Source organism: Cyrtonyx montezumae, unplaced genomic scaffold (assembly GCF_038088225.1).
Source record: "Cyrtonyx montezumae isolate F1298 unplaced genomic scaffold, pur_monq_1.0 scaffold_5, whole genome shotgun sequence".
In the NCBI taxonomy this organism is placed as follows: Eukaryota; Metazoa; Chordata; class Aves; order Galliformes; family Odontophoridae; genus Cyrtonyx; species Cyrtonyx montezumae.
Window position 1 is genome coordinate 7,787,963 of NW_027072056.1, and position 17,564 is coordinate 7,805,526.

The 17,564-nt window shown below is 36.8% G+C and overlaps 1 protein-coding gene across 2 annotated transcripts in view; it reads right to left on the reverse strand.

Annotated features, from left to right (window-relative positions):
- The window catches only part of CUL3 (cullin 3), a 46,483-nt gene that overhangs the window by 13,242 nt on the left and 15,677 nt on the right, over positions 1–17,564 (reverse strand). For both annotated transcript variants that reach the window (XM_065748341.1, XM_065748342.1), the window contains exons 3-8: positions 11,246–11,359; positions 7,013–7,173; positions 5,878–5,992; positions 5,088–5,316; positions 3,443–3,588; positions 258–434 (exon numbers count right to left, since the gene is read on the reverse strand). In XM_065748341.1, the coding sequence (XP_065604413.1) occupies positions 258–434; positions 3,443–3,588; positions 5,088–5,316; positions 5,878–5,992; positions 7,013–7,173; positions 11,246–11,359 (942 nt within the window). The remainder of the gene's footprint in view (positions 1–257; positions 435–3,442; positions 3,589–5,087; positions 5,317–5,877; positions 5,993–7,012; positions 7,174–11,245; positions 11,360–17,564) is intronic.

The window sequence follows — 17,564 nt, forward strand, 5'->3', positions numbered from 1 at the left end:
GAAACTAATACAACCTAATTTTATTTCCAAGGGAGTGAGATGGAGGTCAGCTACACATCTTGGGATATCCTTGTGTGCCTTATGTAAGTTCAGCCCTAAAGTGTTACGGGCTCAGATGTGTGTTTTTTCTTTGTTTGAAAAAGGCAGTGGTGCCATTTGCCTTAATATAAAAATCACTCTCAGAAAATCACCTTAGTTTAATCCGATCCAAATTTGCATAGAAAGCAGTATGATCTTTTAATTAAATTTATACTTACTCCCTTGACTCCTTTTTTCAGCTTATCATCAATAAATAACGAGAGGTACTCTGGAGACCTAGAGTTGAGGTTGAGGAAATATTCAAAGTCACCCGCAATAGTCTGTTTGAAGAGTCGATCGTTATTGAAAGATTCTTGAAGAAAGCGGTCAAACCTACTCTTCAAATCCAGTAAACCCTTCAAAAAAAAAAAAAAAAGAAGTACAAACATTTTTACTGATTTGAAATTTTAAGCTGTAAAACCAGATCTACAAGCAGAAGTTCTGCAATGATCTCTACATTCTGCATTGCTAGAAAGCATGTGGAATTTCATTTCAATTTGTAAATGTCTATAGCTGCCCTAAATCTCTTGCTGAAATAGGATACTGAAAGATTAAGTATTTTTTTATCGCTCTTGTTCAACAGGCTGATTTACTGTATTTTAAATCAACAACTTAAAGAAGGTATTTTTGGAATTATTAAGCCTTACCTACATAAAATTAAGTCGACAAAACTTGTGTTCTTAAATATAGGATATCAGAGATATCCTATATTATATATATAGGATATAGGATATCAGGCTAAGCACCCATTAACTGCATTCACAGAGCCACTAAACAAGTTTAAGGAGAAAATACACTCCAACAAGAGGACAGATCTTATTTTTTCCCCCACGTAGGTTCAAGCCAGGGATGTTCTGCATTATTTAGTTGTATGCTTCTTGTTAATCTCTAAGCATCTCTGTGAACATCTGAAAGCTAGATACAAGTAACTGCCCTCCAGTTATCAGTGTTAAGTTCACAACTGCAGTACGAAGTCTACAGACCTGAAATGAACCATTTCTTTTAGCTAAACCTTCAGGTTCTTACCATCATTTCTAGGGCTTGCGCTATCTATATCCAAAGTTAAAACAACTGAGTGTAGAAGGCAGAAGCATCCTAAAATCAAAATCACACGAGCACCTTGCTCTAAGCGTATATGATACATGTGGGATTTGGACCTAAGTAGCACATTCAAAGTCGGGGGGGGTGGAGATAAAAGAATTTCATGCAAGAAGTTGACAAATATTGTCCATACAATCCATTCAGTTTAAATGATCCTGAAGTCCTAGATCTCTGAAGAATTTATTTATTTGTGGTTACTTAGAGAAGCCATTCAAGAATTACTTAAGGAAGTAGTAATGTTTCTTAGGAACTCACCATCTCACTTAAAGGAATGGTCTTTAGACAGGCTAATTAATGCGCATTAGAAAATTTAAATTCAAAGTAAATCCCACTATCTCTGTTTACCAAGGTTAGCTTATGTTCATAAGTTCATAAGTTCATAAGGTTGGAAAGGACCTATAAGATCATCTAGTCCAACCATCCTCCTATCACTATCTCTACCCAACTACTAAATTAAGTCCTTTAGCACCTCATCTAAACGCTTCTTGAACAGCGCTAGGGATGGTGCCTCAACCACCTCCCTAGGCAGGCCATTCCAGTGCCTGACCACTCTTTCAGAAAAGAAATGAAATGTCTCCTCTCCAGGAGTACACCATCTGAACAACCTGGTGTTGAACAGGAGAAACTGTTAGTACCTTGAATCACATCATTTCAACATCCCTTCCATTATTATAAGGAGTTATAAATTGAATCCCCTGACAGTGCTTTTGCAATCATGTCACCAATGATGCTGAGGGTTTGGCAATGTCATATTGCAGAAGCAGTACTGAACTATGAAGACTCAGTAGTATAACATAACTTCCCTGCCTATCTCTTTAGTATTTAAGTTCTTAAAGTTTCAGATTAGCGTGACTGAAATGAATAAGGCAGTTTCTCTATTCATTTTTCTTCTCTTCCATCATATTAATGGGAGGATAAACACTTTTAGAGGTTTAGCAGTAATCAAACATCAACTCCTTCTTAGGACATCTTCCTGAGAAGGATGATGGTTAAGTACTAATTGGGCATGGATGAGCTTTGCCAAAGCACATGCAACACAGCTGTAAGTCTTTTTCAGCTTCACCAGGTATGCAACTTCATGGCAATTATAAAGGTGCTATCAATCTATCTTAAGTATTTAACTTTTCCCCAGCTCAGTTTCCTCGACTGTTTGGGTCAAACAGAATTTTAAAGGAGTAAAAATTACTCCAGACAGTTATTTTACATATTACTTCCTATGTTTTAATTAAAAAAATAAGTAAATCATACCACCACAAAAACACAACAGCCCAGAAATTTTTCTCCTAAGAAAGTTCAAACAGTAGTCCCTTCTTTTTAACAATCATTACAGAATCATTCTTGTCCAAACTAGGTAAGAAGTTTGCTTCAGCACTGCCAGACAATTGACAATCCAATCAAAAATATTTCTATACTCAAATGGCTTCTTGTAATAGTAACCAGTTCTAATATATTTACTGTTTTCAAACAAAGTAGCAGAGATAAATGATACACATTAAATGCTTCTTTTCAGGACCATACAAAAAGACTGCAGCTACACATTTCTAAAAGTTAACCTATTTAAACAAGTACACAAACATTTTGATATCAACTGTAAAACATTTTCAGCTATAAAACATTTCCCTGAATTTCAATGAACTCTGAAAGAAATTTGAGCTATATTCTCAGAGACAACGGGAGGAAAGATGACAACACTCCTGAAGCACATTTTGGGGTCATAATAAATTAATGAATGCTACACAGCATCTTAGTGAGATGGAGAACAACAAAACACCTTCTAATACGCAGAAACGCTATGTCTCTCAGGGAGACCAAGAATGAAACTGGTTAATTAAACTGTGAGTGAGAGGTGAATACTGTAAGCCATTAGAATATTGCTACGAAATTCCACCTTGAACATCAACAGCCAACACTGCACAAAACTACATTAAATAGATGCTAAGGAGCTTCTTCGGAAGAAATTCAATCTGGAGGCCAATATAATTTACAGTAAACCAAAAAGTTCCAAGGTTTTATAACTGGTTTGAGTATTTTAATAAAAGTAGATACCAAAAAAACATTAATTATGAGCTTGTATTTCCCAAGCAACTTGGGAGTTCTAAACATTGAAAATTAAAAAATGTGTACATTTTTAAAAGTATAAATGTAGCTTATTAATAAATAATTAATCCCCTCTGAGTCAATGTTAAGAGGTTTTTCACATAAATCACATTACTGGAAAATATGGGAAAGATGAAGAAAAGAAAGTTTTAAAATATTTAACTACCTGAATGTAGTCAACTGGATTCTTTCCTTCGCCCTCTTCAGAAACTAGTGCTTTGCCTTGCTCTCTCAGGTACGAGCTCATGCACTCACACATTGTCTTCAGACCATTTGGCACACGACTAAACAACTTGTACATGCAAGCAAGGTCTGCAGAAAAGAATTAGATGTTATGCATAATGTCCTCTAACTCATTCATTTCACAGCAAAAGACAACAAACAGTAGAAGAGTTCACTCAAGCAACAAAAAGCATCCTGTAACAGCTGAAGCACTGGATGGAATCTTCTGCCATTTTTCTTTAGCTCAAGAATATGTTGACTACAGCAGCCAAAGAAAACAAAGGTGGCGTTTAATGATTCTAGTTGAAGTTACCTATAGTACATCATCCTGTGTTGCTGATCACTAGGCTAGCAGAAGTTGACATTTGTTTTAAAGGGTGGTGTGTTTTAAGCTTCACTAAAATCATTTTTCCAGTGGTATTAAGAATACATCTTCCAAGCTTACCAACCCCAAATCAAATTCTGCGTTAAAACAAATAAGATGACACTTGCGTGATGCTTGTTAAGAGCAAAAACAAAACAGTAAAAACACGAGTCTGACTAAATTTAATTTTCACTGTTTTGAAGGAAGAATCACGTAAGTTCCCACTACTTTGTTCCATATATCAAAACTTATGAGAACTACCTTAGCTGAAATATGGCTTTTGAAAAGAGTAATACTTGTACAACTCCTGTGTAAAATCTTCAGAACTAAATCAAGCCAATGCCCATAAAAGTTACATCAGTTCCTGTATGTTGTTAAGTACCCTTCAATATCCTTGTCCCCTCAGCCTGAAAGCTACCTTAACTGGATATTAAAGGAAAAAAAACTTAAGTACAGTAACATCACATTTCCTTTTAATACAGAAATTCTCGCAGCTAAGAAATTTGCTCGCTTTGTGACTGACTACCACCTAGTAACTGCAAAGCTACTTCAAGGAACAAAACCCATTAATCCAAGCAGTGAGTCTGTTCCCATTCTCAATGTTTCAGTATGAAGACTGATTTCTAAAAATAGATACTACAATCACTCTTCATTACGCTATTTCAGAAGTGTACATTCTCTTTCTATAAAACCTGCACTCAGTTGCTGTCTTACAGTAACCTGTATCACACAAAACCTTACCAAACTAAGTCCTCCTTTTTCAACCACTTAGAGTATGTTTCTCATCCTTTAAAATGATTAGACAACTTCTTTCTTGCAACAAATCCTTCATCCCCAAAAATCAGACATGCAGATTCAACATCATTTACTCTAGCACTTTTAAAATACTGTGCCAACCCCCAAGAAAAACCCCACAAAACAGTAATGCATTTTAAAAGCTACATACTGTAAGCACAAAAGCAAAAAAATGGCTCATGGAGAGCAGGTATCCAAGAGCAGTACAATGAATACTTATTCTTAAGAAATATTTAGCTTATAAAAAAGAACGTCACTGTCTATATACAATCTCTGGCTAAAAGCTCTCTAAAGCTTCTGAAGTACCATTCTCAGACGTGCGCAAAAGAAAGCCAAACAGGAACACAAGAGTTAAGCTCAGTTTATCCTATGTTTAAAAACAATAAACGGTACAGTAAGCATTTCTATCTTCCATAAGATACAGTCTTACCTTCTGTCTTCCCATTTTTCAGCATATGAACTAGCCCAGAGTTCTCCATTTCCACTATAGTTTTCATATGCTTGGAAATAAGCTCCCTCTCAACAACTTTCACAATTGGCTCTTCTGTTGATTTATCCAGACAGTGCATCACCCGTTCTATTTCTTCATTAATTCTAGCTTCTACTTTCTTTATATATACAGAAGCACTGTTTTCAGCTAAAAATTTCTGACTTTCCATCTGTGATTAACACAAATTAATACTTTAGACTTCTTGTATTTTAAGGAGGAAAAATATACTGGTTATTTCAGATCAGCATTCATCAACAAGTTAAACCACTCCCAGCATGTCCAACAAACTAGACCTCCAAGATTTGCATATACACTTAACACAAAATAAAAGTCCTCTTACACTCTTTGTATGAGGGTACATGTGGTATTTTCCATCCTAAAGTTAACTAAGCCAGTGATGAACAGGAGTTACAGCCACAGGTCCAAAGAAAGCAAAGATGGAAGACGCAAAAAGTAAAAATTCTTTTCAAATACCAGTTTGCATCATGTTTATGAGCTGTGTGCATCAATGGTTTTCTCATTATTCTTGAGGACAATGCTGGCCATTACATTTAAATTATGGTAATTCTGTGAAATTAGCATTACTTTTTCCTCAAAGAAGTCACATTTATTTCATTTAACACAGATTGACATACTCGTCAAATAAATAGTCGTTAAAGTACCACTAAGTCTCACGATTCCAAGTAATTATAAAAACACTCCTAATACAGTAATTACAAGACTGCTATACCTGAAAAAATTCTGCAGACATCTCCAAAAATGGAGCCTCAAAGTCTTCTTCATAGACTGACCTTCCTTCAAGACCTAGAATCATTAACATCTGGCAAGCGTTTCTTATTGCGCCTCTGCCAAAAGCAAGATGTTAACAACTTGAGAAATCAACATAACATAGGGAGTACAGAGCAGAATAACAACTCAGACAATTTTAACTTAAAATGCACTAATAAAAAGTCTATCCTTCACCACACAATAAAACAACCAAGGAAAACTGAAAACTGCACGTGTAGGTTAGAAGTAAACAAGACAATTGCAGATGGAAGCTTCCATGCAGAGTATGAAAACGTAACTGCAACTTAAGCATCTATTTAAGCATAAACACATTGATAGAATTCTTTTTTTTTTATTTTATCTATGAAAAAAATTTACTTTCTGGCAGCAGGGGACAGTACACAGCTGTTGCCAGCAAGTATTTTTCTCTTCAAAAACTAATGTTGGGCAATCCCAATTACAGAACTACAGCCAAAGTAGCATGAAGTTTACATATCTCCACACCCAACAGCTGTTCTCAAACTGGAGAAACAGAAAATCTTGCAAACTTGAAGTTACTTCAGCTGCAGCATTTGAAGTGCATGCTATCAAACTTGACTTCCACAAATATGGCAAGAGAAAATGAGGAACAGATTTTAAAGCCCAGAGATAACTGAACTAGCAAGAACTATGGGTTAAAGATGGGTTAAAACATTAGGAAAGGAAACAGAAGACAGCAAGAAAACTTCAAAAAAATCAAACAAAGCAGGTAGAGGAAAGTTCAACAACCTCTCAGTACAGAGGACAAGCAGGATGATAACAAGAGCCAGAGAACTGTCAAACCTCTACTTTATAATAAAATGCTCTGGCAGAAGCTGGTAATGGAAAGATTTAACAAAAACTTTAAGAAAAGTCTCAAGATTAACATTAAAAACGTATTAGTGAGCTTATCCATTTACCATTCTTTTAAGTTTTAGCAAAAAGAAAAAATGTGGGCTTTTTTTCATGATATGGAGAAACTTTTGTTTAAGTAATGATTTAGTTGAGTATGTTCATGATTCGATCATGAACTGGAAGTATCATTTACAACAGAAGACAGTTACTTACGAGCAACTTACCTGTCTACAACCTCTCCTTTCCTTTCTCTTGCAATCATATCCAGCAGAGTTTGCCGTAAGTGATCTCTAATACAGCCATAGCGTACAACTTGATCTCGGAAAATAATCAAACCCAGATTGTAGACATTCTCCACATTATTTTGTTGCACATAGACGCGGTCCTGCAATGAAGGTATACAAAGCAATTACACTTTAAATTTATCACACCCAGGTTATTCAGAGATTGATTAAATCTGCGCAGCATCAATATGACCAAATGAATCTTCTTTCTTCTCACCATTAAAAGAAAGTAATCACAGAAGCAGTCAAATTTTCCAAAACTTCATTTAACAGAAAGTCTACATGGCTTACAATTGTAAGCACAGCATTTGTGTCTAAGCCAGGCAAAGACAAATCCACACTCCTGACACGTTTTCACTTGCAGAGAAGGGGAGCCACCAGATACTTAGAAAAATCAGTAAAAAAAACCATTCAGATTATATCTACTCAATTCCCTTCCATCCAACCTCTCTGTTCTGTAAAGACTGTTATTTTTCCCTATCGTTCGTAACTCTGCCACTCAATTTCACAGTTCCTCTACATTATTTAAACAAGACTTCTTGAAATAGCATCATTGGCTGAACAGAAGTAAAAATAAAAATAAATAGTCAACGTTTATCAACGGGTAATGCAAATTGTTTACAAGAGCTCCTGTTGGACCCCTATTAGAAAGTTTGCTTCCTCGCAACTTGGGAAACTATCTTGAAACTTTGTTATGTAATTTTATACTAAGCATAACCATTATTTTATCTCATAAACTCAACTTATTACATAACATTACAAACTTATTACATAAACTCAATCCGTAAGACAGGTCAAGCTGCTTGACCATCCTCTCCAGCCCTCTACTACATACAAATCTAGGCTGATACTCAGAACAGGATAAAAGTCGTATAAGCATAAACATCACCAAGCAGTTCATTGAGACACTACTGAGCAGACACCCAGAGTCTTCTAAATGCTATTTAGAGAAATAGTCAAGATTTTTTCCTATTCTGTTTAGTTCTGGTTGATCAACCTCTCTTCTGTTCCTTTCTACAACTCATCAATATGCTACAAAAGCAAGTCCATTAATAAAGTCACCATGAGAAAATGAGTGCATTTGCTTAGTATCTATATAATAATGACATAGCAGATAAGATCATTAAACAACAAATAGAAAAGTTGTGAGTTTTTAAAAACTATTTCTGAAAAAAGCAATGATGTTTCCCAGTTGTTTGTTGTTGTTTTAATTTTTCATAGGAAATAATTTACTACTCCAAAGTAATTGTTCAAGTTATTACTAAAAAATACTGCTTCACTACTGCTTAAGCCTCAGGATGCTCAAAACAGAAGTTAAAAAGTTCCATACTCACTCACAAATCTGACTGTGAAAAGGCTTTCTGAGAATTTGCAGAGTTAAAGAATAAAAATATCAAAAACAAATTCTATAGAGATGATGGGCAATGCTTGAACTGGAGTAAAAAGATGAATTTCCCCACTGGTTCCATCAGTTACCTTCTTAAGTGCTTTACTACACTCAGAATTCAAGTATGTGATCATTCAAACACAGAAAACTGTGTTGGACTATAGAAAAACACAACATAATGCATCAGACTGTAGAAAAAAATTACAAAATTGTATGCTTACACAAGTTCCACAATTAGAAGAAATAAGAAAGAACAGATTCCATACCCTTTAGTATTTTAGCAGACAAATATACACAGAAAGAAAAATTATTTCTGTAGAAATGACATAACAGATTATCTCCTGATTAGTACAGGAGAGTGAAAAACCAATTTCCACAATTCAGGAATGATTTCCCACTAATGCACTTCAGACAGGTAGGACGAAGTTCATATATCATACGTGGTCCAAGAAGCCAGCCAAACTCTGCCTCAAACCAAAAACATTACTACATTTGTTATCACAAAATCAGTGTAGTGACACATTGTGGTCTAGATCCTTAGAATGTTATTATTTTTCAATTTTTCCTGTTGTTTAGAAACAACAGAATTTATTTCACTCCTTTATTTACACACCTGCATCAAGAACAAAAGTAACCATGATTTTGAAATAAGTTTAAAGTACATTTTTTAAAGAGATGAAAGAAAATTAAGTGTCTAATATGCTCTGTAACTCATGGATAAAAGAATACCTATTCCAAAGAACATTCAGGCCTCTGAAACACAGGCAGCAGAGTATCAAAATGGATCAAAGCAATGGTTGTGACCCATCTGCGTGGTTTCTGCTGTGGCAGCCAGTGTTTAACACTGCCATTATGAAATGAAGGAATAGCTGCACTAGAAACTCTTCTCAGTGCAACTGCAATCCTTCTTCAGCATGCCAGACCACTCTATAGCACCCAAATACAAGCAGCAGCATTAGTGTTCCTGATATTGCTGATACACTCTCCCTTGGTACCAGATCCCTGTTACTGTTTGCTGGAAGCTCCCACCACCTTCAAAAAAAATTAACCTTGGAGCCAAGAAGCTCCACCTGGGAACAGGTTTGACTGACAAGGCAACACTTCCCAACAGCAATCCCTTTCCGTGGGGAGAAGCAGCAGGTGCTTAAAAGGTAAGAGTAACTCTCAGGAGTCAAGAGTGGAATTTCAGCAATTATTCATAAGCTACAGCACTGCTTACGCTGCAGAATAACTCTGATCTCAGCTGAAACAAGTCACTTTCTGCACATTATCAACAGCCACGTTTAGTGCCAACTCTGTCTGGTGGATATTCAGCCTCTGGATGCTAGTATACAGCAAGTATCTTTAATTCAAGTTCCAAAAACAAAGACAACACTTCTCCCTACTACCCTAGGCATGACTCACAAGCAAGTAAAGTCCTATACCCTGACGTCAAAACTCACCTGGCCAACCAGCCAGCAATGGCTACAAACAAGACACAGGCTTTGTGCACTGCACAGATGCACAAAATACACAGCAGCATTTAAACAGCAATTGCTTCTGACAGTGTATAATGATACAATTAATATGCCTATGCAGAACCAGGGCTACAACTGTTGCATTTATGTACCTGGAACTGCTTTACTAAATGAGTAAGTACGAGCAATGACAAAGTAACAACACAGAACCCAGTAGAGTTCAGTTTTCGTACAGTGTTATGGGAGCACTCACAGTGTAACAGAGAGATCACCAAGCAATTCACAGCGTCTCTGCTGCCACTGCTGCACACAGCAGCTAAACAAGAACTGTGGGCATGCTCACCTACACTGCAGCTGTAAGATATATCCAAACACACACATTACTCCACTACTTAAGTACGTTTTAGAACATGACTTCACTTACAGAAGAAGCTGCTTAACCCATGACTTCACCACTTTGGTGCCTCCCTGCTTGCTGCAGACAGCGTCATGGATTTACACTGTTACATCTTTCTGGCACTGATTACTGTCGTCTAAATAGAGCCAAAAGGGAGAGCCCAGTTCACAAATACTACTGTAAAGCAGCACAGCTATATTTTGCTATAATATCTAGCTATATTCTTGAAATTCAATTGCTGGCACTCAAATATCCCAAGAAAGCTACATTTGCCTTCCAAGCAAACTTTAAACAGACAAAAGAGACACAGTTACACAGTTCTCTCTTCCTCAAACACAATCACAACACAAACTTCGAAGTGTCTCGAGGTTTCAAATGTAAATGAACTTCTGCCAGAAACTTCGAACTGCAAGTAAACTAGTCTGCATATAACTACCACAATGAAGCACAAACCACATCAGACAAAATACATGCCTTTCTAAAAAGATCCTATTGAACTCAAAAACTCAACAACCCATTTTCATTTTAGAAGTACTTACTAAAGAGCACTGACTGTACCTAAGAGAATTATCCTCTAAACAATGAAGTTTAAAAAACTAACTACACCAGGAGTTTGCGCAGGTTCTGCACCACCATGCTTTCTACAGTAAGAAACTACCACTAGGTGAATAAAGTAACTTAAGAACCACAAGATTCAAACAGTTTTTGTTGCATTTTCCTAATGATGAGATAACTGGAAAGAAGAATCTGGTTTTAATTTGTCAAATAACTGCAATATCGGCCTCATGTATATACAAAATAAGAGATAAAAAAAATCACCTTACAAGATGACTGTTAAGCATACCTTGCCTTTCATCCCTCCAGCTCAATTGCTTACAGTTGTCAAAAAACAATCAGGCATCAAATTAAACGTGAAAAAGCAGAATACCCACCATATACATCAGAATGTCTCTAATCATCACCATTGCTGTTTGATGATCATTCCATGCTTGGTTTAGTGTTTGTAAGAAGTTGTTATTCAGGGAGTTTAATACATCTTCTCGCACCTAAAGCAAAAAAGAAAGTATTGTCATAAAATAAAGTCAGTTTCCCTAGCACCATTTAAATCTTAACAAGCTTTGCTTCAGAGGAAAAATATTCATTCTTCTGTGAACTTTGAACATTACAGACATGTTCATACTTTTCCTGGCTGCTGACCCTGTATATAATTTCAGTAGAAAAATAAGGCTTTATACTGGTAAGAAAAAAACAAGCTGAAAACAAGAATAAAAAAGGTTCAATTCCACATGCTACAGGGTTTCAATTACTATCATAAGTAATTTCAGAATATTGGAGAGTACTGGTACACGTTTCAAACACAAATAAGTTGAGGCAGAAAAGTGACTGAGACAGTTGCAGCAAGTAACAGTTGTGAAAGGAGACTTTCACTGAGTAAGACCAGACTCTTCTAATAATCCATAGCTGCTAACAAGAAGACTTAAGAGAACAAAATAGTCACTTTTTATTAATGCTGTTTCTAGTTGATTTGATTGTCCAACCAACTTCATTTCTAACACTGCTACTCCCTGCTTATAAGAAAGAATGTCTGGTTTTGCATTCTTATTTACATGAAACCTTTAAAGTTCTGTGGTGCTGTGTGAAGTAGTCACGTACTACAGCACACAACCTTTAATCTGCTGTAAAAGAGAAACCTAAAGGAATGTAAAACAAACAAACTTATTGCTCATTTTTTCCCTCTTTTGTAAGGAACCTGACTCAAAAAAAAAAAAAAAAAAGAAAAAAACAACCAACAAGTATCTGTTATGGAAAAAAATACTAACACCACCCATATGCTCATGAAGGGACAAAAATACAGATGTTTAGTTAAAGTTAGCTTCTGGCAAATAATTTACACATACCCTCCATGCAGGATAGATAAAAACAACTCCAGTACTGCTTGTAATGATGACATAAACCCATACATTTTAATACAAATTTGGAGAAATCTTTTCCAACAATTTCCACAAGAGGAAAGTCAACAGGCTAGGCAGGCAATAAAGAACATTAGAAGTAGCATGCAGACCTCTAAGCATGTTTGAAAAGATGAGAATAACCATCAAGGCTGACAAATGCACACAGGGTATAGCTTCAATTTCATATAGCCCAGCAAAACCCTATCTTTGCAGCTTGATTTTTGTGTAGTTCTACATAGTGATCTTGGTAAGAAGAGGAAGTGAAAAGTACACTTAAATTTGTACCTGAAAAACATGTCAACGGTTCAGTAAATCAAGGCTGCATAAAACTGCTACAAGATTTTACAGGCTGCTACCTTCCAAACAGACAATTTGAAGACTGCTAAATGTGAAGTAAGACCTCGCTCTAAACATTAGCAAAACTGGGAGCACTTCTTTTCTGTACTGGATAGCAGTAGTTTCTTTGCTTCTCCCACTTCAAAATACAACTAGTTTTCTAGAAAATTAGACCACACTGGAGGGACAATACTGCAAATACACTTCATCTCTTTTTCTCAATAGTTGAGGAAAGTCTCCTGGCATCCCTGTGCTGTCTGCACTCTCCAGTCTGTAGGCACATGTCAAGCCAGGCCATGGCAGAGCTGCAGCCCACATAGCCCCTGTGCTACTGTCACTGTCAGCACCAGCAACTTAATGCAGTACCAAAGTACATCATCTTCCACATTGCACTGCAGCACAAAACAAAAACTCCACAGTTGTGCTTTATGTCACATTGAGTGCCCTATGCCTTACACAAGAAGCATGCTCAGAGGCAAAGACACCTCTTCAGTTGAGATCCAAGAACACTCTGGTTCCTGATTTGACCACCAACACACATTTCACCTTCCCTAACAGCTAAAAGGAAAATCAACACATGGAATCTAAGGAGAATTTTATCTTTTTTTTTTTTTTTTGCCACGATCAGGAAACATGACAGCCAGCATCCCAAATGCACTTCAGCCAGAAGACTTCAGCTTTGCTCTTCTTTCCTCTGAAGGCCTAAGTGCAAATACAGTTGAGCAAACTGTAACTTCTTACATGTTTTTATAATAGCCAAGTCAATTAGTCTTTTGCTGAACCCTCTTTCAATTCCTGCCCCTATTTTTCCTGTTCTTCTAACAAGAATGGACCAGCATCACACTGCTCATGTCCCCAGAACTCTTGCTGATCGCAAAGATAGTTTGTTCACATCATATGGGCATGGGATATTACGTCCCTAACTTGAGTGTTCATGGACAATTGCCTTTCGTTCACTCTCTACCCAACAATCCACAATAAATCTATTCTATAATACTCCATCCTTCAAAAAATGTGCATTTTTACATTTATACATTTGCACTTATACTTGGGTGCTAGTGTAATTTATTGAGAATTCAAACAGAAAGCAAAACGTAAGTAACAAGCAACCACAAGCTGCAACAACTTCAACCGTAACCACCTGTCATTATAATAGGCAAAAGCAGTGTATGAAAATTAAGGCAGTCTGGCATGCTACTATATATCCAACAACTTCAACCAAATCCACAGTATCACATATCCACAATACAGCCTCTTCTGGAGAAGCTGCAGAAGCTTATCCCAGTAACATTCAGCCTTGTTAACAGCAGCTGAATTAGGTACACCTGCAGGTTGTTGGGATCTGAAATCTTCCAGCCCCTACACCACAGACCTAAGCCAGGCTCTCCATGCAGCTTTTGGGAAACACAGCATTCTGGTACAACACACAGCCACTGCTGCTGCTGACTGCCTCACTCCTGACAGCAACTATTGCCTAGCCTTTGGTCTCCCAGAGGTGTGTGCTGTTCTCATCCAGTGCATGAAGCTTTTAGATAAAACATAAACACACATTGAGAACTTCCCCAGCCACATGTGTAGTGTGTGAGCTCAATTTCCAAGAACAAGAGAAAGAAACTTGTCATTGTTGGTCTCAGTTCCCTAATAAATATGAAGAGAATCTGGAAACGTGACCTTTTGTAGGTGAGTCACACTAGCAAAACTTAAAAAGAAAAACTAAAAGCACAATTAATTCAGAAGCAGAGAAAAATCACAGTAGGCACTGATCAGTTTTATCCAAGTATACAGAAGACCATCACATGCCTAGTAATAATGTGTTAAAAACATTCCTTGTACAGGCCACGAATCAACCATAGTACTGGAGAAGTACTATAATGTACAAAACACTACAGCCAAGTAAAAGCACAGAGTAAAACTGCTTTGGTGGAATTAATGACTTCTAGTCAACAATTGGATATTCATGCTCTCCTAGAGAAAAGGAAGCCTCTTAGAGACAGCTGCTGCTCTTCCAAAACCTTAACAAAATTTCAGTCTGGAAAATTATGTTAGCAAAAATAAATTTAAAACTATAAAGGAGGAAAGATAATGGCAAGTGATACTTCATACCTTGTTAGCCAAAGTACATCCTAATGCTCGCAATTTGGTCTCCAACACAACCAATAATAACAAAGTTCCCCATCTAATTCACAGATGCTATAGAGAGCACCTCTTCAGCTCCAACCTAAGAGATACAAGCCTTCTGTCTGCAACATGACAGCAGATTTTAAAGCTTGACTGAGAACGCAGACATCCTTTTATGCCCCAGAGCAGACACGGAGCATTTACACAAACCTTCAGCACCAGCATTCCATCCCATCTTTCTGCACCTAATAACAACCCCAAAAGGACCAGCTATGTCTCCTTACCATAGGCATTCTTGCCTATACATATACATATACATACATGCCTTTTGTTACTACTACTGAAACTGGAGTTGGTGATAAACTCCACCAGTTGTACCAGCAAAGTCTACTGTGTTATAAAGAATCCTGGCATGCCAGTGACAAAACAGCAACTGAAGAATTTGATAAGGTCTCCTATATGCCAATAATCTCTTCACTAGTGCTCTAGTATCTCCCTGAACCAGCATGTTCCAGTCCACTCAGGTATAGGACAGTCCCTGAGACAGAATCTTCGATGAGCAGCATATTCTGGCCATGTATCACCTACAAACACTATATTGAGCCTGGCCAATCAATCAATTCTTCCATCTCACACATAGTCTGAAAAGTTGCATGTCTGGACACTCTGAATTTTAACAGACTGAAACATTCATAAAAATGAAGGGAATTTTTAAAACAATACCTTAAAAACTAACATCAAAACTAACAGTCACAGCCTGATGACCACAATCACAAGCTGCTGGGGTCTGCAAGTTTAAAACCAAGCATACTCCATGGTAACTTAGGTGCTTTCATCTTGTATGGCTGTACTGTGTTTCCACATATCACTTTAACTACAACTAAATACGTTGTACAGGCAATTCATGGCATACTTTTTCCTGCTTAGAAGTTAAATATTACTACAAAGGTTTCTTTATACTAAGAATATTGTTCAGAGTACAAATTCCACATAGCAATTAAATAGGTATGAAGGATAAACAAAACTCTTAACCATGCCACAACAAAAAACAAACATTGCTTTGCAAGATTGACAATCATGTTTAAAAACACCTGAGTACACTGCCTCTGTCCAGCCTCTGCATCTACTCTTAGCTAACTAGCAGGACTCCAACTACACACATTACTTCTTGCAGAAAGATTACCAGTAAATGCACACAGCAAGCAGCAATGCTGTCAGAAGGATTCTAGAAATTCAGAATGTAAGCTCTGCTCCTCAGAACCTGTTCTTCTCTAAAATGTAATCATTACTTTGATTAAAATGAAAATTTGCAGAAAACAGTTTTTATGAACTTTTATTAGTTGGAAATCTATAGGAAGGAATCATCAGACACCCGAACAATTCAGCCAATTTAATCTTACGGCATTTAAATACTAAAACTCAGTATTTTGTCTACTTTAATAACAGCTATTTCTCCTGTTATCCATGATAGATCAAATGGTGTCTGTGTGCATAACAAGAGATCAGAATGCTATAGCACTGGACTTCTTAAAAACATCAGAAAAAGCCAGCATTAAGCATCAGAAAGGCATTTTTTTCCTACACTAATACCTGCATAGGCCTCCCAGGCAGTGCAGTGATTACATCAATGCAGGATCTTCTGCTCATTAGTCAATTTGCCACAGTCAATCCTTAAGAATAATGATTCTTGCATATGGACAATTCAAATGAAAAAAATAACTGGGAACAAAGACAAAAAGCTCTTCTTAAGCTAAAAGAGGATAATCTCAAAGCGAAAAAAGTTTGGTCTCCTAATTGTTATTAAATACAGATTGTAAACACTGGTGTATACAAGAACAGAGCATAAAAAGCCTCAGCCATTTGCCACACTGTATAGGAACAGTGCAGATTATGAATGTAGATATTATAAAACCAGAAGTGTTTGACACTCACAGATGTGCTACAATTACAGAATACTTCTAAGTTATTTACCCACTTCATACAGAATGTTTCCTCCCACAAACAGTAAAAAAAAACAAAACCAGAAGCAAAACACCCAACATATCCAAAGTAGGTTTCAGGCTATATTTATCTGAACCATGCCTTTGAAATTTAGGATTTCAGAAAATAAGCTACATTCACCTATGGCACAGCAATAACACGTCTCAGCGTAGCCATAGCAGTAACTCCAGTCAGTGTGCAGAAAAAGTATTCCAAACATGATGCGTTATGTAGACAAATCTCCCATCCACCCTCTGTATTCCAGCCAGAAGCAACGACCCAAGATACGTGATGGTGGATGACTGTTGTAAATAAGAGGACAAAAAACTCTGACACTCCATCAGAATCCACGCGCAGCCCATGGGATCAAAGTGTCTTTCCTTTCAAAGACAGGTAGGTATGAATGTTACTGCAAAAAATAAGGGATATTCCCTAGGCTTAGGACCCTATAACCTGTAAATATTATCTGGACTTCTGAAAACTAACCTTCAACTTTGCTTATTCAATAACATTCTTATTAATCAACCCTAAAATTACCCATAACAACTAGAGAGATTGTTCCCTAGTTTAACACAAGATGTAAAGGGCTTTTTCCTCCGATGCTACATCTTCAGAAACAAAACTTTTTTGCTTATGATTTTGTCAGAATTACGTGGTTTTGAAAAAGCTGAAATGAGAGAATGCAGACTACCCAAGACTTTCATTGCTGCTGACCTGGTGTTCCAACACATTGCTTACTGCCTCTTTACATCGTGTAATCCTAGCACAGCTCTCATTAACTTGCTATGGACAAATGAATCTGAGAAAGTCATGAAATGCCATCAGAAGAACACAAACTTTTTCCTTCCCAAATAAGAATCCCATA